This window comes from Hoplias malabaricus, chromosome 12 (genome assembly GCF_029633855.1).
Source record: "Hoplias malabaricus isolate fHopMal1 chromosome 12, fHopMal1.hap1, whole genome shotgun sequence".
Classification (NCBI taxonomy): Eukaryota; Metazoa; Chordata; class Actinopteri; order Characiformes; family Erythrinidae; genus Hoplias; species Hoplias malabaricus.
The window spans coordinates 34073040-34097690 of NC_089811.1; the positions used below are offsets into that span (position 1 = coordinate 34073040).

At 40.2% G+C, this 24651-nt stretch overlaps 1 protein-coding gene across 3 annotated transcripts in view; it reads right to left on the reverse strand.

Moving 5' to 3' along the window:
- Positions 1-2072: 2072 nt before the first annotated feature.
- The window catches only part of LOC136710870 (RNA-binding motif, single-stranded-interacting protein 1), a 53820-nt gene continuing 31241 nt past the window's right edge, over positions 2073-24651 (reverse strand). For all 3 annotated transcript variants that reach the window (XM_066686721.1, XM_066686722.1, XM_066686723.1), the window contains exons 4-14: positions 22839-22930; positions 15838-15995; positions 14372-14451; positions 13360-13475; positions 12722-12771; positions 10274-10361; positions 8904-8954; positions 7969-8079; positions 6869-6943; positions 6705-6783; positions 2073-4808 (exon numbers count right to left, since the gene is read on the reverse strand). In XM_066686721.1, the coding sequence (XP_066542818.1) occupies positions 6712-6783; positions 6869-6943; positions 7969-8079; positions 8904-8954; positions 10274-10361; positions 12722-12771; positions 13360-13475; positions 14372-14451; positions 15838-15995; positions 22839-22930 (893 nt within the window). In that variant the 3' untranslated portion in view covers positions 2073-4808; positions 6705-6711. The remainder of the gene's footprint in view (positions 4809-6704; positions 6784-6868; positions 6944-7968; positions 8080-8903; positions 8955-10273; positions 10362-12721; positions 12772-13359; positions 13476-14371; positions 14452-15837; positions 15996-22838; positions 22931-24651) is intronic.

Genomic DNA, 24651 nt, shown 5'->3' on the forward strand with positions numbered 1-24651 from the left:
CGACACAATCGGTCAAATCAAAGCCCACAAAGCCACTTCATGCCAGATTTCTCCAGACTTACCGAGGCTGTGTGAGAGAAGTGTTAAAGGCCCATATGTACTTCTACGGTACCTTTTTATTTTTTACGATTTTTTGTTTTGAGAGTGTAGCTGTAGATTCCATTCGATGCCGTACTGATGTACTCTCAGCCCCACTCATCCTGAAGGTCCTGGAAGGTACTCCATAACTCCAGAGAACACAGTGCACTGTCTTTTCTGTTTTCATTGTAGCCACATTTCTGAGTGTGTGCAGGCAGGGTTTGGTACTACAGGCGGGTGGGAGCAGAAAGCTGCAGTCTGGGTCTCACTCATCATCTGGTCCTCTAGGCCTCCTGTAGAGTGTAGCCACACACACACACAGAGAAAGAGAGACAGACCCTAATTGCTCTAGAGCCATGTTGGGCCCATCTGTTGATCTTGTTGACCTACTCTTCATCAAATATCAGTCTTTATGAATCTATCCCTTTAAAAATGTATTATTTCAAAGGTCTCATAAATACGCACACTACCCTGTGGCCACCAATGCCCGTCTGGTGCCCAGAGGTTCAGTAGAGTCAGGAACAATATTGATGGAGTTATACCTTCCAGAGTATTTTTAAAATCATGACTTTATTTCTTCTCAAGTGTTTTTGTGAGGGATCTTCTACTTACCGCTACATGTTGTTCATTAACACTTAAGCAATTCTCTCTCTTTTTGGGTTTAATTTCATTACGTTGTGTTGGCAGCAGCAGATGTGCTATGTTGTGATTGGTCACACCTCTCTCGTAGAGTTAATTAAATAAATAAAGTGTCCCATTTGGAGAAGTTGTACTGTAGTTATTTTACTGGGTTACACAGTTTTAACCCATCTGCTTCAGTCAGGGGCATAACTGTGTCTAGTAAGTAGCCTGTTAAGCCCTACATAGTTTAAGTGATTTAACACTAAATTGTGTTGCTTTGTCATGAATGAGAAATGAACAAATTATCACTAAAGACAGATCAAGTGCCAGACTGTTTGCTTTAGTGGTGTAGGATGTGTTCTCAGCTGAGATGGTTATAAGGGGCAATAACCTAAAAATATAGCTATGAGCGGTCATTGCCTTGTGTTGTGTGGCTGATTTTCTTTTAATGTTTACCAATGTCCCCCAGTAAATTGGGTCTAATGAAGCCCCACGCATTACCGTTACTCTTTTAGAGTTACTCCGTCCCAGTCCACTCCTCTCGCATTTATTAGTGTTGTAGAAACATGATCATGTGCAGGGAGAAACACTGTGGATCAGTCTCGCACATGCTGCCCCCTGGTGGAGCTTCGAGGAAGTAAGGAACCTATGATTACATATTGCAGTGTGAAATGGTTCATTTATAAAGCTACATTTGAATCATTACTTATTAGAACCCTCTGCATTCCTTTTCCAGCTCTGTCTGCTGCCTGCACTCTTCCTTAAGGATTTAAACTTTGGAATTTTTGGAATTACAAAGTGAAGTGTCTGAAGTTGAGGTATAGCAGCATGGTGGCGCAGCAGGTAGTGTCACAGTAATATAGCTCCAGGGGCCTGGAGGTTGTGGGTTCAATTCCCTCTCCGGGCGATTGTCTGTGAGGAGTGTGGTGTGTTCTCCCTGTGTCTGCGTGGGTTTACTCTGGGTGACTGTCTGTGTGGTGTATTCTCCCTGTGTCTGCGTGGGTTTCCTCTGGGTGACTGTGTGTTCTCCCTGTGTCTGCGTGGGTTTCCTCTGGGTGATTGTGTGTTCTCCCTGTGTCTGCGTGGGTTTCCTCCGGGTGACTGTCTGTGAGGAGTGTGGTGTGTTCTCCCCCTGGATAAGGGTTACAGATAATGAATGAATGAATGAAGTTGAGGTATCACACTGACAGCATCAGCAAGTATCAGTCTCACCATCACAAGGACCACAGAGATAACATGTTCTACATTTTGAGCCAAATCAGTGGCTACTGCCCTGAGCATATCCCTCCAATTTATTTATTTATGCTTTTAGCCAGAAAAAAAAAAGAGATGCAAATCTACACAACCCACTAAATTTCAGTTTTTATTCCAAAAATTCAAAGAAATGAACAGAAATAAAGCTTAAAGAACAATCTAATGAAAGGAATTTTTTTGGCTTTGACAAACACCACAAAAAAACCAACCAAACAAAAAAACAACAACACAACAACAACAACAACAAAGAGGAAGGTTTTTCTTTAACCGGACATGTTACCACAGGCAAGGTTGTGGCACGTGTAAAACAAAATAAAATAAAAATAACTCTCATATAGATATCTCTATGAAAAACTTTTTTTTATTTCTTCAAACAGTCTGTACAAAACTTCTCTGTTCATAAATTATTACTTTTTTCATAACTTAATGGCTGTCTAGTATGTGATGTTTCATATTCATGAGCGATGCTTTCTATACGTCTCCCACTCTTTCATCCAGCTATACATTGGCACTTGGTTCAGGTGTTTACTAGCAGCTTCGCCCACACGAGGCTCCTGCTCCAGCATTCCTCTGTCTTACCCTCTCTCTGACACACACACACACACTTATACACACTCTAACACCTCAAGCATACTTCAAACTCTGCCCACACACACACACACACACACCCACACAATACCAAACCACGCAGACAGGTCGGACAGACAGACGGAGCAGGGCTGTGAGGTTTGTGCTGCTGAAAGTCTGGACTGGGACTGAACACAGATCCTAGAAATACCACAACTTTCATTTTTGAAAGTATTTTTCTTTATTTTTCCTCCTTCTTTCTGTTTCTTTTCCGTGAACTGTGTCAACTACTGGAACATCCTGTGATTAAGCAGCAGTGTTTTGCTTTTGAAACTATGAAACTGAATGTCAATACAAGACTAAATCACGTTCAACGCACATCTATCCCCATTATAATAACAATGTCTTTAAAAAAAATAGTTTGAAGGAAAAAAACAAAAAAACGTAAGTATTTAAAGACAACCTGAAAACAAAAAAAAAAGTGTGTGTGCGGGCAGCTCCAGAGCTAGCCGTTTGGTCTGGAGGGGGCGGGCTGAACCTGCTAACCCGGCCAATCAAAACAGAGGAGAACGCAACTCTGAGGTAGATAACTGGTCAATAGGACCACCAGTTCGAAAACACAGTCTTGTGGAAGACAACCTAATAAAGCCTAAATTAAAGCCTATTGTTTTGAAAAGAAATAAAAAATTGAACATATTCATGCTGAACAATACCATAGCAAAGTATGACTGTGCTGCTCAGTTCATAGTTTCAACCTTCTCCTTTTTTGTGTTCTAGTTCCTATTTCAGTTTCGTGTGCTCTGTAGTGATGCTTGTGGCACTTGTTGGATCCAAAACTTCCTTCATGCACGTGTCCAAATCTTGACAACTAAAGACAGCTGGATGCATATATACAAAAAAGGCACATTCTCAAAATTGCAGTCTAGTCCAGTAGAAAGTCTTAGAATCTTATTCTGACCAGGGAGAAAATGACAGTATATCCATTACTTTGTCTCTGTTTGCTAGCTCACTGTCTTTGGTGAAGTAAACTTGATTGAAAGTGCCAAGTTCTGTTTGCTTCCTAGAAAAGAGCTAGACAACTAAAATTTCTTCTGAAAACCTCCACTGAACCTTTGCTTAAAGTTGCCCCTGGAAGGCTATATTCATCTGTACACGATCACTAAAGCACATCTGTCTGCACCAAAACTGAAAGAAAAAAAAAAAAGAGAGACAGACCATATCCCCCCTCCCTTTAAAAACCAAATGAAAAATAAAAAAAAAAAGACTTGGTCAAACTACTTTCCCCCACCCATATGTTCGTGTTCAGCTAAACTACAACAGCATTTTTCTAAAAGGCAATTTAAAAATGTGTTCATTCAGCAGAATTTCTACCACATTCAAACAACCAGAGGATTTTTCCCCCCGATTACAAAAACATTACATCTCATTTAAACTCAATCACCTTTTATCACTCAACACATTTTCTATTCTAAAAGCTCAAAGAAGATCAGTAAAAAGTAAAACACCTAATCTAGTCAAAGCGAATTTCATTAGCTAGATCCTAAGAAAAGCCCTATTCAGCTGATTTACAAGGCCATAGCTGATTTTAACGTCTCTTTCTCTGGTTCAACCTCGGCTAGAGGCTACCTGTACAGCTGTATGGAAAGAATTTAAGGCAAATTGTATGAGAGAGAAAGAGAGAGATAGAGAAAGATCATTCTAGTTCAATAAAACAAAAAACACACTGTACAGGAAGAGACATGTAACACTTCACCAAAGCAACACTCACACTGCAAGCACTAAAAAAAAAAAAAAAAAAAAAAAAAAAAAGTTGGGGAAGAGGAAAAAAAAAAAATTTCTCAGGATGTCCGGCCAATAAATCTCTTCAAACAACAAAACTAAACCAGTACAAAAAAGGAAAGAAAAAAAACAACCCACACACAAATCAGAATTCATAAAAAAATATTAACAATGGACACCTTTGCTACCATGCACATATAGCCACATGATTCTTTGAGTTTGTGTGACAGTTCCTTGTTAAAAATAAACGTTCTTGCTATTAAAAAAAAGGTTTTTTTTCTCCTTTTGTTATTCTCATCTTCGATAGCTAGCATCCTTTGATGAAATTAATTTCTTATTTGCACCTCACTGAACTTATACCAAAAATAGTCTGGATAGTTATTTTAAAAACAGAGGAAACTCATTGTAGAACCTGTGCAAGCACCGATCAATCGGTCAAGCTTAATCCATCAGAGGAAGCATGATTGTTGAAGCAGACTCCTCTCATGTTGTCCTGAGCACTGAGGGACCTGGACCAACACAGACATATAAGCTACCATTAGTTTTTAGATGCATTAAATGTAGCTCCAGTGCTAAATGTAAAACTGATCACATTTGGGGTAAAAGTGAAACAGAAAATTAGAGGCTTGACTAAACCTTTGCTGTTAAAATTAAATGGCACTTCATATTAGACATGTGCTGATATAATTTTTTTCCCCCTGTGTCTGTGTGGGTTTCCTCCGGGTGACTGTCTGTGAGGAGTGTGATGTGTTCTCCGTGTGTCTGCGTGGGTTTCCTCCGGGTGACTGTCTGTGAGGAGTGTGATGTGTTCTCCGTGTGTCTGCGTGGGTTTCCTCCGGGTGACTGTCTGTGAGGAGTGTGGTGTGTTCTCCCTGTGTCTGAGTGGGTTTCCTCCGGGTGACTGACTGTGAGGAGTGTGGTGTGTTCTCTGTGTCTGTGTGGGTTTCCTCCAGATGACTGACTGTGAGGAGTGTGGTGTGTTCTCCCTGTGTCTGCGCGGGTTTCCTCCGGGTGCTCCGGTTTCCTCTCACAGTCCAAAAACACACATTGCAGGTGGATTGGCGACTCAAGTGTCCGTAGGTGTGAGTGTGTGTGTTGCCCTGTGAAGGACTGGCGCCCCCTCCAGGGTGTATTCCTGCCTTGTGCCCAGTGACCCACCACAACCCTGAACTGGATAAGGGTTACAGATAATGAATGAATGACATCATTTGCAAAAAAAGTCTACCTAAATGGTTAATCACAGCATGTACTGCTTTCCATAGCATACTCTGTGTTAAATCACATAATCCTAAGGAACCTGCCTGACATATGTGGAGAATGATTGCACCCCTTTGTAAAGCAATCCCTATGAGGTCTCGAATGTGTGGTGCAGTTCTTAACCAAGAGCAGGTGAGTGTGCGTGTGAAGGAACTACAGGCCAGTTCCATTGGTGCATTACACCTAAAAGTGCTAGAATGTATAGATAAACATTTTCATTACCGTCACCAAGCTAATATCAGAGCGTTTCTCTTGGTCCATTCATCGTGAATTTGTCAAACACTGTGAAAGACTGCTACTGTGTTCAAATGAGGTAGTAAACTAAAATTCATCAAATATTGAGGTACATGTTTGTCTTTGGACAATGGCTATATTTTAAGGTCAGTTTTAAACATTAATTGCTTTGGCTTTAAAGTGAAAACGTCAATTTAACCAAAGAGTGGAGTATACTGATTCTTAAACTCAAACTAGTTCTTAAATGAGGATAAGTGCAGTATGCTCCAGTGCATTTTACTTCTTATACATATGTTGTTTGATGGCAAATGTACATTAATATTAAACTATTTTTGTTTTCCTTCTCCAAGCTTGGCGGGTATTTCAAAGTGTATATATTAAAGTCTGTGTTTCTGTGTAATACAGTGACATATCAAAATTACTACCTATCAGCACGTATCTACTAAACAGATCAAATTATATTAGCATTGTAATATTAATGCATTAACGCAGGTTAACGCACTTGCAAATGTAACAATTTTTTTTAATGCTAATTAATAATTTACCAAATGTGGCCACAACTTCCTCCAATAGACTAGAGACTGGGTGGATTCATGTAAAAACACATAATCACTACTGTTGGGTTCTGAAGGCTGAAATATGTATCTCTCTCCTCTTCATTCTCACACACACACACACACACACACACACACACACACACACACACACACACACACACACACACACACACACACACACACAATTAACAAGCTTAACTTATAAACATTATTTAAAAAAATAAACCTATGGTTCTTGCACGGTATAATAATTTCTCCAAGAACACACAACAGCATATTCCGGCTGGAAGATACCTTTCAGTAAATGCTTATTGAGGTGCAGGATATGGTATTATTTAGTTGAATTATAAGCTGTACCTCTTCATCACTTGGTTTGTTGGTAGGTGTAAGGAGAATGATCACCACCTGACTCCACCTGAGGCTGGGGACTGTTTTCCTGCAAACCAAAACACATTGTATTTTTCAGCTGAAATTGCCTTTATGTAAACATGTATTAAAGACTAAGCAATGCCTCCACTCACCTCCACGGCAGGTGGCTGCATGGGAGTGTACTGAGGGATGTACGCACCCTGCATCACTGTGTTCGCCGGCATGAACTGTAGCACAACCAAGAGATGGAAAGAATGTAAGCGTGACTTGTACAACCACATTACACACCTTAACCAAACATTATTTTGCCTCAGCACAGTACACAACTTTGCGTTTCCTTGACAGCAGGCTGTGACTTTACCAGCAACTGACGTCACCAACAATCCAAAATGGAAACAATTCAGGCCACGTTTTGTTATTATTTAGGAGGAAGAATGCCCTAATTAATGCAGTCATGTCTGTAGTGAGCCAATGAAACATGGATTTCAAAGGCTCATGAGTCAGTATGGGTTTGTTTTTTTACATAATCTTCTACAATAAAATGAAAGCACATTGTAACGTGTTTTTATCCGTAACAGAGCAGGGACAGCTGTTTATTTCAGTGTATATAAAATACACCTTTATTTTAACTTATAAATGTATGAAGAAATAATTTCCAGTGTTTTCACTGATAGGTTTGGTTTTATATCGTAAATATAACACATTAATACATAGGATGTGTGTCAGAGGAATATATACCAATGTGTTATACCACTCTTCCTTCTCAATACCCTTCCAAATACATTTTAGCAAGTGGATTTTTGCGCTCGTACTTCATACAAGAATTTCCTGATCAACAGTTATTGTCTGACACTTCTTTTCATGATGTGCTATAAGAGACAGACTTGGACTACAGAAAAGCCAGCCAAACAATCTCTGTTTTTGTAGCACATGCAAAATGAGGCTTGGCATTGTCCTGCAAATATAACTATGGAATGACAAAGAAAACACATCACTTTTGTCTCTCTAAAATTCCAGTAATTTGTTACATGATACGCATATCTCCTATTACTACATTTATTATTATACACTTTCGAATATAAATATAATTGTCTATTTAAATCAAATATATTACTTTCTTTATTTAAAACCAAAGGAACATATGTCCATAAAACCCTCATATCCCGTATATCTCTTTATTTCATATGTTATATCTACTGAAATTGCACGTATGCTGGGATCTGAGCGGAAGTGTGTTTTTATGTATCCTCACCGCTCCTGTAGTGCCCAGAGAGAGGTGACTCATCTGCTGAGTGAGTGGGCTCATCATGGACGTTGGCTGCAGTGACATAGAGGGATCCATAGAGGGCGATATTACAGCTCCCTACACAAGATCCAAAGAGATAAAGGAAACACTAAACCGACAGACAGAGAAACTGGGAAAATTCAGTCTGGATTCTGACTGGCTCTACAGGACACTCCTTTAAAACTTACCCTACTACAAAAGGCACCAGGGCTGCCATTAGTATACTTAATATGGGTCTCAGACACAGTGCTTCATAAAGCACAGGATCTATCAACGCTGCAGTATAGGTAGCATATTATAAAGATAAATACATTTCACATTACTACAGAATATGAAAAAATGTTATTTACACTGAGAGAACACCTCTCATATCACATTAGATATCCGGGACTGAATAAAGACATGGGAATTTTCAGATAAAACCAAACACGCCTTCACATTGGTTAGGCTCTTAGGAGCTGGAATAGGAACCTAACACATTATTAATCACTAACATAATTGTGAATCCTCAATGGAATCAATCACAATGTGATTTACAATATCTCATGTAGTTACTAGTGCTAGCTTCAGTTTTCAGCTCAGCTATAAACACAGGGCTCTGCCACAGATTGAAGATGACAGCAGAGAAGAGTTCATTAACAAGTCTGCAGAGCCAAAGCACTTAAGTGCATAGTCACTTGGCCAAGAGTACCCTGCATACATGGCACACTACGCTTTTTCCTACTCCTGCCTCAAAGTGTGTGTGTCTGTGTGAGAGAGAGAGAATTAAATAACAAAAATTACAACTCAGTATATTAGAATGCGGGTCCTCCAAATGAACCTCTCTCTCTATATATATATTCCCTTTAAAATTTAAATCATAACACAGGACATGAAAAATTATTTTTTAACTTCAGCCTTACTGGATGCTGCATAATATAGGGCTGGTGGGTGACCCAAGATGGATTCTGCACCTGAAAAAATGAACGAACACACACACACACACACACACACACACACACACACACACACGAGTAAATATACACTGCGAAGGCAGTCGCTATTTCTGTCGGTTTCACACCCCTTGTTTTAGCTTCACAAGAGTGTGATACTCCATCTCTGCCATAAAGATGTGTTAAAACGGGTAACCATACACACCCTCGTACTGAGGTAAATATCAGAGGCTCAGCAGAATCTATTATACATTTCAATAACAGCAATAAACTTTGTAGATAATTTGGAGAAAGTTTTGAAATTATTCAGTGTACACATTCTTGGGGGGAAAAAAGTATAAAACTTTCACTGGGCTAGTGCCCTTTTAGTCACTGGGGTGCTACCCTCAAATGTATGTCAGTGATTTTAGGTAATAAACATATATTGTAACTACACTGCCATTATGTTTTTTGAGTGGCACCGACTCCATCCAATGTGTCTTAACAACAGGCCTTTTAAAATGTTTTACAAAGAGGGATGAATGCACATTTTTTCCCCTGCAAAAGTGAATGTAGTGTATGCTTTAAGATACTCAAATGGATCTTAAGATCATTCTTCCTATGATGATGCATTTAAACTGTTTATTCCACTGTTTAAAAAAAAAGTGTTTACCAGTAAGAACCAAACATATGCTTCATTTTTAATACTGCTAAACCCTTATCAAATGTTTATCTTCCGCATTAACATTAATTATACATATTATCTATATTACACTACATCTATCCATTGTAAACTTACACTAAATGAACATAATTAATTCAATATTTCAGAACTGGCACCAACCCCAGGGTGAATAAATGTGCTAATCCAGACAGTTTCTTAATTGATACAGACTCATAAAGATAACATTTTGAACCAACAAAAGCAAAAGCACTGAAGGTTTTCTCTAACTGGAAACTGTAATATTCTGGGACCTGTTTCTACACAAACAGTTATAAACATTATATATTTATTGTGACTATACACATTTCCTGAGTATAATGCATGTTTTTCTTAGTACTCTGGCCAAAAATATAATGCTGTAAAAATGTGGACAAACTGCAGAAAGCCTTTATTATGAGTTTTACATTGTCACGTGATAATGAGGACCTGACTGGAGGTTATAAATTATAGTAAACTATACTGTTGATCTGTTAGATCAAATTTTATAATATAGTGTTTTTTTTTGTTTGAAATGTATGCAGTATGTGCTTTATCATTATATGTAAGTTTTGGTTAAATAAAGTCAACACACTAACTAGAAAACAGTTTTCCTTAGTTCACAAATATGTGTTTGTGTAATTGGTGGAATGATAGGTACCGGGTATGTGGACACTTGGGAGATGTATGGTGACATGGCTGGCTGGGCGATCATTCTGTTAGTAATGCTGTAAGGGGTGGGATAGAACCTAGAGAGAGAGAGAGACAGAGATAGACAGAGAGAGAGTCAGACTTAAATTGTTCTAGTGAAACACACCGTCCACAGTAAAGTGTCAAATGCGCATTCTTCAAGGTGCAGTCCAGTGCTGCTTGTGAGCACATGTGCTGGAGCTAATCACACAGCTGGACAAATTGTTTCATGTCAGTGGTGGTCTTTCACAAGTCTGATGGCCTATGTACATAAGCTATTTTTGAGTTCTTCAAGTTGTTCTTGATTTCTCACTCCTACACTGCTTGCCTGATGTTTAAGAGTGTGAAGAGGTTGTGTTGTGGTCAGGTCGTACTCTTAAATGATGCTGTGTGCTCCTCTGATTACCCTGATGGTGGTAAATGTCCTCCAGTAATTGCGGTCCTGAACAGAGCAGGTCCCAAACCAGAGTGTTATGCTACTGTTGGGGATGGCACCCCTGTAGTTGAAGTTGAAGAATTTTATCTGGAATGCCAAATATTTCTCAAAGCTTTTAGGAAGTACAGATATTGCTGTGACTTCTACACCAGATGGGATGAATTTTGTGACAAGATGAGACCCTCACTTATGTGGATGCCAAATTCCACCAGATTTGCCACCTCCCTTCTATGGGCTGTCTCATCATTTCCAGGGATCATTCCAATGACTGTAGGATCGTCAGCAAATTTGATGATACTGCTATTGGCCTGGGAAGCACCACAGTCATATATAAAGTGTGTAGTGCATGGAACTCAGTGAACAGCTCTAGGTTTACAATGTTTAAGATTTGTCTTCCTGTCAAAAATTGCAGGATCCAGATGCAGAGGTTAGTCTGAGGGTTTGGAGCTTTGTGGTCAGTTTTGATGGTACAAAAAGTGTTGAACGTTGAGTTGTAGTCAATGAACAGCATTATCACATAACTGTCCTTGGTATTGAAGTGTGAGAGGGCTGTGTGGATGGAAGTGTTCACAACATCCACTCTGGACCTCTTCTGACCATATGCAAACCAGGGCCTAATGTGTCCAGTATGTTCCTCTGGATGTGGGTCATGACTGGCCTTTTCAGACACTTTATTACAATTGGGAGTCAACGCCAACTAGCCAGTAGTCATTGAGAAAGGTGACTGGGCCAGGAACATGTCGAATATGACTGCAAATACATCAACCAACTCCAACAAGTAGTCCTTGAGTGCACTCCTGGGGATGTTGATTGGGCCAGAAGCTTTTGCTCACTTCTGCCACAGAGGTTGTGAATGATGTGCTCCCCACTGTCACCACACTCTTTTGTGGCTTAGTGTGGAGAGCTTCAAAGCAGGCATATAAATCATTCAGCTCATTTGGCAGTGTGGAATGGCAGTTTGTTTCCCCCTAGCACTTGTCCTGGTAGCCTTAGATGCCTTGTAGCCCTTGCCACATGCAAAGAGTGTCAGCCATGTTGTGGTATCACTCCAATTAGAAACCGAATTGTCTCTTGGCTTCTTTGGTGGCTCTATGTGGACCATACCTGGCCCTCTTGTAGTCATTAGTACTGCAAGAAACGAGTGCAGTGGCGCAAGTGCACAACAAGGACCACACCTCACAGTTAATCCATGGCATTTGGTAGGGATTTGTCTTGAGGCATTTAGTGGGTATAAAGTTCTCAGTGCTGTGTAGATAAAAGACTGTGCGGCCAGTAGCATAACTGCTGTTGTGGAAGGGCATATACTCACAGGCATCACTGAGAATTTCCTGTCTGTGATAATAAGTTATATCAAACGGAAAAAGAAACAGTAATAGACAATATGTCACCAATCTACTGGTGGTTATCCACCATTATGATTTAATTAAAGCCTTCAGATTTAATGATCCACATTCAAAGCTAGGTATTCATGCGTAGTTAGTTATGTATATAATGCTGCGGGATGTGCTTGGTTGCTTTGTGCTTTTAATATATGTAGTTTTAAAAATTTGGATTATAAATTTAAATTGTGTGACATGAGTAGTAACTGGTTGCTGTGATTTAGTTAGCATCTTAATAAGAATCAAGTAGAAAATTTACATTTGAGCAGTCAATTGGGGGAAACAGAGCATAAATGGGTGTGGTTCAATTAACCTAGTGACCTAGAAAAATGACAGATTGTGGAAAAACAACTAAAATCAATCTCATACAGGAGCACACAGCACCTCTTCCAATCGAATAATGTAAGTCAGTGAATCATTAATATTGATGAATCTATTATTAACAATAAATATTATGTATTATTATCTTAAATCGAATTAGTATTATTATTATTAGAATTAATATCGCTGTCATAAACTGTGTTACTTCCTCTTGATACAGTCATGCTAATAAGCTCAAGTCTAAGAAAGGTGTAAAGGTTTGTTTGCTGCTGCTGCTACTTACCCATTCTGCATCGCTGCAGCAGTGGGGTCATATGTGAGCGTCATTCCAGCCTGGGGAGGGGGGGGGGGGGGGGTTGGAAGGCAGAGCAAGCAAGAAAAAAGGGTGAGAAAGAAAGAGAGGGACTCATGAATATATTGCCACCACTGTGATTCTTATTCCAGTCAGCATTTTACGGCCTTCTCCTTTACTCCCACACACTCTCCTTCTGCTGGTTTTCTCCCCTCTCACACAAACATACACACATGAACATACCACTTTCACTGCACACATCCATCAGTATTTATTGATACACAATTACACAGAGAGAGAGAGAGAGAGAGAGAGAGAGAGAGAGAGATTTCTCTACAATACAGAAAAGAAGCAAATCCAGGATAATTCAGTATTAGAACAAACAGCTGTCCAATAAAAAATATGTAGCTCTCAAACTTTAAAGTAACTTTAAAGGAGAAAGAAAAAACATTCTTAAGTTTTAACAGAAGTAGAAGTCTATGTAACAACATTTTATTTGAAGTAAATTTGGATAACATCTGGAGATCTGTTTTTATTTGGACAGCAACAAAACACTATATCTGTTAATGAACTAACAATAGCACTTCATGGTGTCAATGTGCATTAATATAAACTTATCCAGCACTTACAAGTCTGGCCTCTCCATCTCTGGCCCACGCTCGTCCATTCGGCACGTATTTATTTTGGCTCTGTCGCTTTTTCTGTCCTCCGTCTGCAAACTTGCACAGCAGAGGCTCACTGGGGGCTACAGCAAGGTTATGGGGTGGAGACACACATGGGAAACGAGAGAGAGACAGAGAGAGATTTGGATATTATAACAATGCGTATCATTCTGTCCAGTCTTTTCACTACTACGTCTGTCATTTGGGAGACAGCCCGCCTCCACTCAAACTGTCTACTTTTTCCCACTATACTAAAATTATAGACATCTAACGTGCCAGCCACCTTCCCATAATCCCCCTTGTCCTCCCCCTCCCATTTTGGAAAGGCAGCATGGACATCGGAGTCTATTTCAGTCTAATAATCCAATTACAAAGCTTAGACAGAGAGCAAGAGAGACAGAGTGAGAGAGAAAGAGACACAGACAGAGAGCAACGTCACTGCCAAACACAACAAAGACACACACACCAAAACCCCCAAAACAGACAAATGGAGAGGTTCAAGGAAAAATAAAAGAAAAATTAAAATATCAGAAAAGAAATGCAATGAAAAATGGGCATAACTTGAGAAATAGTCTGCAATTTAAAGGAAGAAAGAAGAGAGTAATACAAAGAAAAGAAAGAGAGACAGAGAGCCTATACACTAATTTCAACATTAACCAAAAGCTACAGTAAAGAATCAATAAGCTCTTACTCCTGCATTAGGCCTATAGTGTAGCAGTTCTTTTTGTTTATTCTGTGTTTGTTTCAATCTGAATCTACATTCATTTTACGTGCTGTGGGGCTGTAATGCTGAGCTACACAGGTGTAACCTTTACTGACTCAGAGGAGAGAAGCACAATAGGCAAATGAACAAGGAATGAATTCTCCCTCTAAATCTGTAGAAGTGTTGCTTCTTAATGAACAGCCAAAAACACTTAATAAATTATTCACACACACACGCAAAAATTATTTCACTTGAACACACTCAATTCTTTCTTACCCATTACTCCCGCTGGCATCTTGAGAAACTTTCCATTGAAGTGTGAAATAACAGCATCACATTTTTCTGTGGACTCCATTCTGCAAAATAAAGCAAATGAGCCCTTACTAAACACTATCACTTCACACAGTAGAGGAGGGCAATATTATATATTTTTTAGCAGCAGATGTAAACAAATTACCTCTGAGCATATCATTGCATTATTTAAACAACACTGACATGCTGTATTTAAAAAAAAACATCTGACCAATGATTTTGAATGTGTATCCTTATTTTGTTTTTGTCTTTACAGGGACTGAGAAATATTATATTATCATTAACGCAGTACTGGGGGTTCACTCATTAGAAATGTTCTGAAACACTTAACGTTCCCAGACATTTTAAATCAGGTGCAACAAGTAGCGCAGGCCGGAGCAAGTGTGTGTGTGTGTGTGTGGGACTGAATTCAGCCCTGCCATACTGCCGTAGGGACTGGTATGATCAAATGTTTGAGGTGTAGATTATTATTCAAGCTGTTACTTGTTCACTCACACACTCACACACACACAGATCATGTCACAGATCAGTTATGAGAAAGTGAGAAAGAAGTGTTCGCTCAAATCTGAGTCACTCTCACCTCACCCCATTCCAGGGCTTATTACACAAATGGGAAACATTATAATGTTACAGTAATGGCATCAAAATGACTTTATTCAAATCAGTTGAGTGCATGCTTACACTGCGTTCACACGGGCAGCAACACAGTGGCAGGATGTTACTTATTTTTAATGTGAGAAGGTGATTTCTGGTGACGGCATGAATGCTGATAACGCAAAGTGGAAGTTGTTAATGTGACAACAATGTTCAGATAGTTAAACTTGATGCTAGTTAGGAACGGGGCAGCACAGTGTCGCAGTCACACAGTTCTCCCAGTGTCCGCAGGGGTTTCCTCCAGGTTTCCTCCCACAGTCCAAAAACACATGTTAGTACATAGATTGGTGACTCAAAAGTGTGTCACCCTGTGAAGGACTGGCGCCCCCTCCAGGGTGTGTTACTGCCTTGCTCCCAGTGATTCCGGGTAGGCTCCAGACCCACCGCGACCCTGAACTGATAAGCAGTTACAGACAATGTATGAATAAATAGAAACAAACCAATGTGGTGATTTTCAGTTGGAATCGAGCAAGGTAGTGCATGCTTTTTCTCCCCTAGCCCACTGTGGCACTTTGCATCAGTGAAACCATGGCAACTGAAGGTCAGCGTCAGTTCAGATACGCCAACAGGCAACGAGTAACAAATGACTTTGGAAACAAGAAGCAATTAAAAAAACTTCTCGACTGAATTTACAGTTAGGCACCACTTGATTTGGAAAGGATGGGTCCTCTCTCTCACACACAAAAAAAAAAAAAAAAACATTATCACTGGGGTGAGCAGAAAATTACAGTTATAACCACTGGGTTTCTAGCATTATGATCCAGGGTAAGCCTCACCTGGCAAATCCAACTCCCCGGCTAGTTCCACTAGCATCCCGGAGTATACGCGTAGAGACCACCTGACCAAAAGGCTTCAGCATAGCCTCCAGTTCCTGCTCGTCCATAGAGAGTGGCAGATTTGAAATGTACAGGTTAGTGGGGTCCTGCTCCTGTTGCTGTGCAGAGAGAGTGAGAAAAAGAAAGAGAGAGAGGATGAGACAGTGTGAGAGAACACACTGACAGATTGTTATATTGCTTTTTTTTTTTAAATACTGAAACCTGGCCTCTTGTCCCTGTGGCTGCATTGGACAGGTATAAAAATGTTAAACAACAAAACATACTGATGTACAAATAATGACAACAGATAATTTACATTAAGGTGTGGCCAATACTGTTACTAATTACCAGCAGAGGTACTGATTTGAAGCTTTGATCCAAAATTTTTATGGTCAATTCCAGTTCTTTTACAGTCACTGACAGATTTTTACACTTTTTTATTTCTTAATTTTTTAAACGAAGCTCCCACTGTGTGGGATAAATGAACAAAGTGTCAACATTATGTGCTCTTACAGGGGTAATGTTGATCAATGTCATTTGTGCACCCCTAGTTTTACAATTCGTCATATAATAAAACTCTTACAATGAATCCAAATATTTGCACATGGTCCTGACATTTGGTTAAAGTAAGACAAAAAAAAAGGCACCCTGAGACGGTCACTAATTATCATCTTTAAATTTCACTATTAATAATTTAATTTATCTGTCCAAAAATATGTAGACACGATTAGGTGCATCCACTGCTGATAAGGTCACCGTGCCCCATGCCGAATTTGAGTCATGGCCAATGAAGCTCCCAGTGCTGGACTGCCCAGCAGTGAAACAAGACTCCTTAACGCAAAGGAGCACATCCAATAGCTTTGGAATGTTTTGGAGTGGCGTTTTTGATCCAGGACAAATCACTAATTGTGATAATCAACTAATCAGCAGCCTATACATTGTACACCATATCTACAAGATTTACAAAAAAAACCCAAAAGAAAACCCTAAAAAGTAACACCTGTGTCCAAACAGCTGTAAAAACACCTGGAGTCTGCTATCATATCACCCAATCAAGCAAGCACTCACAAACGCACACGTACACTGCAGGTTTCCCCGTCACAGGCCCCTGTTTGATCAGTTAACGGCTGCACAGCTGGACTGCAATGAGCTGGACTGCAAGACTCTCATTCTGTGGCACTGAGCTTGGTTCTGGGCTTTTGCCACAAAGCTCTAGATAGAGCCATGCAGGATTTCTCCAAATTCCCCATGTAGGATCTCACACACACACAAACACACAGACACACATTAACATTTTATGGTCCTAACTGACAAGAAAACATACTGTGGATGCAGCTAGTGGGTCATTCTTACCAAGGGCTGGAAACACCCCTTGAAATGCTTTACTCAGTACTGATACAAAGCAATAAAGAGTAAACAAATCTAAAAAAGAAAAGAGACCATTTAAGACAATGAACTGGAAAAGAATGGATCAACAGGGAACTGTTTTCACAACCCCAGTAACAAAAGCTGTGGGACGTCCTGACGACATGAATACAAATTGTTTATACTCTGCTGGTATGTTTTAGAGTAGATCTCTGAGTCTGTAAATGACTGCTTCTCTTTCTCTGTCTCTCTCTCACACTCTTGCACTAGGTGCTAATAAAGGGTCAGTGAGCATGAATACTGATGAGATGAAATTTGCATGCAGGCCTTGCCCACCTCCTCCAAACGGCGTCACATCAGCTTATTTCCTGAGTTACATCTGCATCAGCAGAAACAGAAAGGGGGGGAGAGAGCGAGAGAGAGAGAGAGACCGACCAAGAGAGAGAGAGAGAGAGAGAGACAGGAGAGGAAGAAGGAGAGGAACTCCCAGGAGAGAGGGCTGCCTCATTAATATTCATTAACATCCTACTGCATTCAGTCCATGCCAGAAAGAACAAGACAGGGAAGGAAAGAGTGAAAGCAAGAAAGTAAGCAAGAAAGAAAGAGAAAAATGAGACTGGATTACCAAGTAACACAAGACAGAGTAGGAACGAGTGAATGCAAGAAAGAAAGAAAGAAAGCAAGAAGAATGAAAGAATAAGAGATGAGACTAGATTAATACGCTGACAGAAAATCTACATTTCACTATCAGGGAACAATAAATGACTCTAAGAGGCTGCGCCCTGGCCAAGAGGCTCATTGAGGGGGCACAGAGAGATGAGGCAAGGGGGTGGTGACCCAGCAGAGCTGTCAACCTCTGGTTACACTTAACCACAATGCAATTCCTGACACGAAGAGTGGAAAAAAAAGGAGGTTGCGGTTGTGCAATGATTTTTCAATGCAATTAATTATAACTGAAAGGTAATCTATAGGAAACGGCAATGTATTGACCGTATGCTGATGATTCTGAACAGAACCATCAAGTGTAAAAACATTCACCAGAGGAAGGGAGGTTAAACCGCTAGTGTTACTTAAACTGACTCATCTGGTTTTGAATCAAGCGCAGCTCAGTGACCTAATGCCCGTGCCATATGATTTGATGCAGTAGAGAAGAGTGCTTGGTCAGCAGATTAGTGGGTTAAATGTGTGAGGGGAGATTAGCGGTGATGGCTGGAGGCTGAGTAGCTACAGACACGCAATGCTAAATTACAGCTCTCAGCTCCAGCATTAACAGCTTCAGAGCGCTTTGGGTTGAGGGGGATTACAGAGTGCTTGGACAGAGAGGCAGTGGTAAAGGCCAGGTTTCCTCAACACCACACACAGACACACACTGATGTAGAGGAACCAGTAAGGTATGTGAGCCCAGATGTATTTGGAAGTCTTTGCCTATGCAAGTGTTTTAATGTATAAAAATTTTCGTGCACCAGCTTGCATGTGAGAAGGACACAATTTTGGCAGAGCTCGATAAGACATCTGTTTGCGCAGAGCAGCAGGTCACCAGTTAACCATCCAAACAGCCAAGGTCACATGACTGACACTGTGTGTGTGTATGTTTTAGAGAGACAGACAGGCGAAGAAAGAGAGCTGAGACTGTGTGTTTATGGCAGTGAGAAACAGCAGACTGTAAGCAGGAGTAATGTCTAGCCTTCTGTTTATAGAACACAAAAGGTAAGGGATGTCCATGTAAAATATGCACAGACAATCAAAAAGACATGACAGTGTGTACTGTGCCGGTGCATTAAAAAGTTACCGCAATATTTCTATAAGTCGGTTTGGCTAGTGCGTCTCATTAAATTAATTTTTCGAAGGATTTCGAGCAAGCACATCCATCAGCTTGCAAAAATTCAGACAGACTATAAAAGCACACATCTGTGTGCTTTAAAGGGCTCTTGATACGAAGGAGGCTGGCACAGCATGAGGGAAAGAAAACATCCGTGCAGCGTTTCCTTCACTCTTTCATTAGCACTTATGGTTTTCTCCGCTCAGCCAAAAACCCTCCGCACTCTTGCAGTTCTTTCCGAGCCTTGCAATCCCAGCTTCAAGTTGTGTTTAAAGCATGCGTGTTTACTTTCTTATCATCACTGGAACAATGTGTTTGTACAGTGAAAAATTCTTGAGAGAGAGATATTCCCTCCCTCTCTAATTTACACGCCATTAAAAAAACAAACACAGCTTAAACATACTGAAAGGAGTCCAACAAAGACCTAAAATGGGCTTCTTGAAAAGGAAAAGAGTTCATTAAGTCCACACAGACCAGGTCTGAATCGTCTGAACAAAGGGAAAAAACCCTTAGGAGAAAAGATAAAGGAAAGATCTCGACTTCCTAACGAGCTTTGCCCGGAACAAAAGCGGGGCTTAAACTGGCCCGTGTCGCCCCAAACAGCACTACTCTAATTGGAAGTGGAAAGGGTTCAGAGGGCACGTCCAGCAGCTCGTCCATGCCTATAGAACTCCACAGAGCCTAACATTGCTTTCTTAGGGCCTGGTTGCCACGGTGTCGACGGGCCTGTTACCATGACTACTTCCAATTATTTACTTCCTTAGCTTTAGTGGAGCAATGTAAAAGTGTTTGGAGCGTGCTTCTGCAGTTCACTTTTACACACTACAGAGGAGAGTACATCCACAGCCTGTTAAAGACCAAAGACCCAAGTCACCAAGAGACCACTGCTGTAAATGTTTTATTTAGCATTTTTTTCTGATAGATTTAGTTCTTCAGTAAAATACATAATTTACATAACAATTTACATTATTTAACATGATTCTATAAAGATATTAGTGACAACTGTTTACTGTCTTTTTTTAAAACAGACATAACTTTGTGCTGTTTGTTTCTGAGTTTAAATGAAATATAACTTTATAAACTACGTATAACTACAGCATGATTGTAACAACCTAAATATAGAATGTATTCATAAATGTTTCATTGATCTTACACTCAGTATTTGCTACTGTTATCCTGATTGACCAAATGAGTTTTAATGATTTGCAAAAACACACGCATTTAAACTCGCATGAACTCAAGCTGTAACAAAAGCTCTGAATGAAAATGTACCTAATTGTGGAAGTGAAATTTTTTTCCCAACAGTAAAACCTGCACAGCTGAAAAGCCCATCTGCCAATCATAATCTCCCTGTGCTGCCCTCTCCCTCTCTCTGCTTCTCTTTTATCTCTTTCTGATCCCTATTTAAAGTAAGGCCACCGCGGCATCTCTTTAGGAATGAACAGTGAGATCTGAATTGAGAGGGCTGTGGTGACGGCTGCTAAGAATCTACCACAGTGAACAGAGAGACCCCCCCCCCCCCTCTGTTTTAAACACTCTCTCTCAGATGTGGCTTTATTGTGCCGCTTGCTGCCAACACCTGAGCATGTGGGGTAGAATGCATGTGTACGTATATGTGTATGTGTATGAATGTGGGGGCCGAGTTGGCTATAGGTCACTTGTTTATGTTCGTTGCAATGCTTGGAGCGTCTCAAACAGTCTGCACTTTGTAGTGAGCAGAGAGGCTTGTCACAGGCACACAGAGGCTCTTGTGTGTTTTCCATGTGTGCGTGCATGGTCTGTGTAGCAGAGAGAGTCACTGTCCCAAGGAGGAATCCCACTGGATAACGTCACCCTCCTGTCATCAGAGTCTCTCTCTCTCTCTCTCTCTCTCTCTCTCTCTCTCTCTCTCTCTCTCTCTCTCTCTCTCTCTCTCTCTCTCTCTCTCTCTCTCTCTCTCTCTCTCTCTCTCTCTCTCTCTCTCTCTCTCTCTCTCTCTCTCTCTCTCTCTCTCTCTCTCTCTCTCTCTCTCTCTCTCTCTCTCTCTCTCTCTCTCTCTCTCTCTCTCTCTCTCTCTCTCTCTCTCTCTCTCTCTCTCTCTCTCAAACACTTCACAGACTCCTCTGCATGTATGAAAATGGATGCCATAAGAAATAAAAACACATTAATGGTCCAGCAAAGTAAAACACAGTATTAATACATTCTACATTCATCATTCCACAATCACTAATTCCAGAAAAGATGGATATTTTATTTAATGTGAGCATTTGTTTAAATAAACAGAATCACAAAGCACAAGCTCCAATGTTTTCACTGAGCAAACTGTACATAAACTAATTTAGAATCTGTTCTGCAACACACTCCAAACAATCAGGGACAAGGGAAAAAGAAGAGTGAAAATTCATGTCACACTGCTCTAAAGCATTACACCACCTCAAACAGAACAATTTTCCAAGGCAAGATAGAAAGGAATAGCAGGTCCTTTTACCATCTACAGTTCATAACATCATAAAAAGATTCAGGGAATCAGGGGGAATCTTAGCATGTTAAAGGCCAAGGCTGAAACCACTGCTGAATGTGCATCGCAGCCACGCAGTCCGTCTTTCCATCAAGAAACGCAACCTGAAACTGTATTATGCAAAAAGGAAGCCCAAAGTAATCTGAGAGAGACAGAAGAACAGTAGAAACGTGTTCTCTTGTCAGACAGCTCCATGTTTTAGCTTGTTTTTAAGGAAAATGTACGTCAGATTGACTACCCAGGCTGTTACCAACGAAAAGTGCAAAGAAACAGCATCTGTGATGGCATTGGGTGCATTAGTGCTCACGGCCTGTGTGATCTGTGTGTATATGAAGGCACCACGGATGCAGAGGCTTAAGTTGGCATTTTTGAGAGACATATGCTGCCATCAACACAACATTTTTTTTTCCCAGGAACTCTGTCTATTTCAGCAGCACAATGCCAGGCCTCATTCTGTACGAGCTACAACATATTGGCTTTGTAGACAGAGTGTATGTGCTTGACTGGCCAGCCTGCCATCCACATCCATCTCCTAGTGGAAATGTATGGCTCATCATGAAGAGGAGAATCTAACAACAGCAACCACACAGAGGCTCAAGTCTAGTGTAAAGCAACAATGAGCAAAAAAATCCACTGAAAATCTGCTCATCTCTTAATGTGTTGCAGGCATCCATTTTGAATTGTGTTCATGTTAAACATCTAGAATTAAGTTTGCTAATGAAATCACTCAAAATCTTTTCTTTCTCTTTCATACCTTTAGATAGTGTCCCACTTTTCTGGAAATGGGGTTTGCACATCTACAGCACACTTTCACTCTATAATTTCTTTCCCAAAGCTGCATCACAGTGAAAACAGGTTATTTCAAACCAAACCAAACCAAAACACACACAAATGTTCACAGCGCCTATGCAGATGAAAGGCATGTGACTGAATATTTCTAAGAAAGTCAAGTTTCTCAGAGGTGTCTTTTTTCTGGACATTGTCCTAAACACATTTACAACTGGCAGCTCATACTGGCACTCTCAAAGAGGAAATGGAGATATACCAGCATTTACAACCGGATATACTGCTTGGTTTGACTGACATCCATTTTGCCCGGTCTGGAACTAAAGTAATCGATTACAGTTTTCTCGTGAAACAGCAGACTGTCCCTGAAATCCACACACGTCCATCAGAGACCCAGATACACAGATGATTTGACAAGGTATGAAGGAATGAGGGAAAGAGTGAGAGTGAGAGAGCGAGAGAGAGAGAATGAATGAATAACAGGTGTGCTCTTACCTTTGCCATCTGTGCCTGCACACCGGTGGATTTTAGAGCATTGACGGCTTTCTGTGCAGCAGCAGGGCTGTCAAAGTCCACAAAGCCATAACCTAGAAAACATAACACAATCTTTCACTTATCATGACATGTACAATTCCTCTCTAAAGTTGGATTTGACAGCTCATGGCCATCTGAAGTAAATGCAATTGCTACTTGTCAGATTGATAGGGCAATACATTCAAAACGCTTGACTGAAATGTCTTTGTTCTTCTAGGATAGCACAAATGCTTCAACTGAAGATGACAATCACCCCAATAAACAATTGACCAAATGATTAGAGGACACTAACAGCACTACACAGTTATTTATACGCGATGGTCACAGCATACAATGTTTGCAGTCAAACCCACATTTCAACCATAGATAAGGGTAAAACAATTCTGAAAAACAATAACCTACATGAACAAGACGGCACCAAGTCTATTCTTCAGAGTGTTGTAAATATCCTGCTTACTGACATAATACTTTTAACCTTTTCCTCCTTCACGAGAGTACATTCAATTCTGTAAACTATGACACAATCTTTCTTCCTCTACTGTTTCAGTATCAAAGCATGGTTGATCACAAAGTAAAAACTTTGCATATCTCCCAGATAAAACGTCTTACGTCAAGAATGTATAAAACTAACATATCAAATAATAAATCACTGTGGTGGTGAATCCCCAGCTGCTCTACACGTGTGGAAATGCTTCGTTAAACATAATGCCTCACATTCAATAATGATAAAACAGCCCGACAATGCAATCTTCTGTCGCTGACTTCCTTCTCTACTGAAAAAGTTAGTTTCTACAACCACATAAGTTGGAAGAAATCTGTGCCCTGCCCAAACTTCAATATTTAATCTCTATAGCATTGTGTGCCTTTGGCTTGTAATCAGCATAAATGATGCTAATACACTGGCTCACACTTTCATTTTCTCCTACATTGATTCCTTATTGACTGAAACCCTTAAACTACCATACATCCACCAGACAGCTGCTAAAGAGTCGTGCACATTAACAAATACATACATATCACCCTCTCCTCTCTGTCTCTGAGTAAGTAAATAATTGTACTTTTCTACTTACGGAAACCTTTCATTGTCTAGCTGTGTGTCTTTCTGACTGCTTTCATCCTAGCTCACGTCCTACCCTCAAGTTGACAGGCACTGGACAGCTGGGTGTCTTCAAACCCAAAGTAGACACTCTTCAGCGGGTGATGGTCATTCAGTGATGACCCCAAAATTATGGGATTCAACCTTTCAGTGACTGCAGTTATTTCAACTTTAAAACTCAACTGAACACTTTCCTTTTTAGTAAACACTGAAAAGTATTGCGTGTATTTTAGCCTACACACAACTCTGGGTGTATATATATATATATTCAGATGCTTATACAATATGTGAGAACACAGAGCCCCTACATTTTACCCATGATAAGTTGACTTAACAGTTGTGTGTGTATGACTGTGGGTGTGTATGTAGGTGTGAGGGTAATCTGTGGGTGTGACCTGGTCTGCTTCTCAGCAAAGGCTTTTACTGGATGTGTGCAAATGCTGCACAAACAATTTGTTTATCAAAAGAGCTTATTAGGAGACATACGGCCAGATGGAATTCCGAATACACTTGTATTTAATTAATAAATAAATGCTGTAATTACTACATTTTGTGCACGAGCACCAAAAGTTCAGGTGCTCTCTTACTAACTTAGTGAATACACTAATGGAACAGGTGCCTACCTTTTCATGTACAACTCTAGCTGTGTTCTATCAAATTACAATAGGCCCTCCTTAT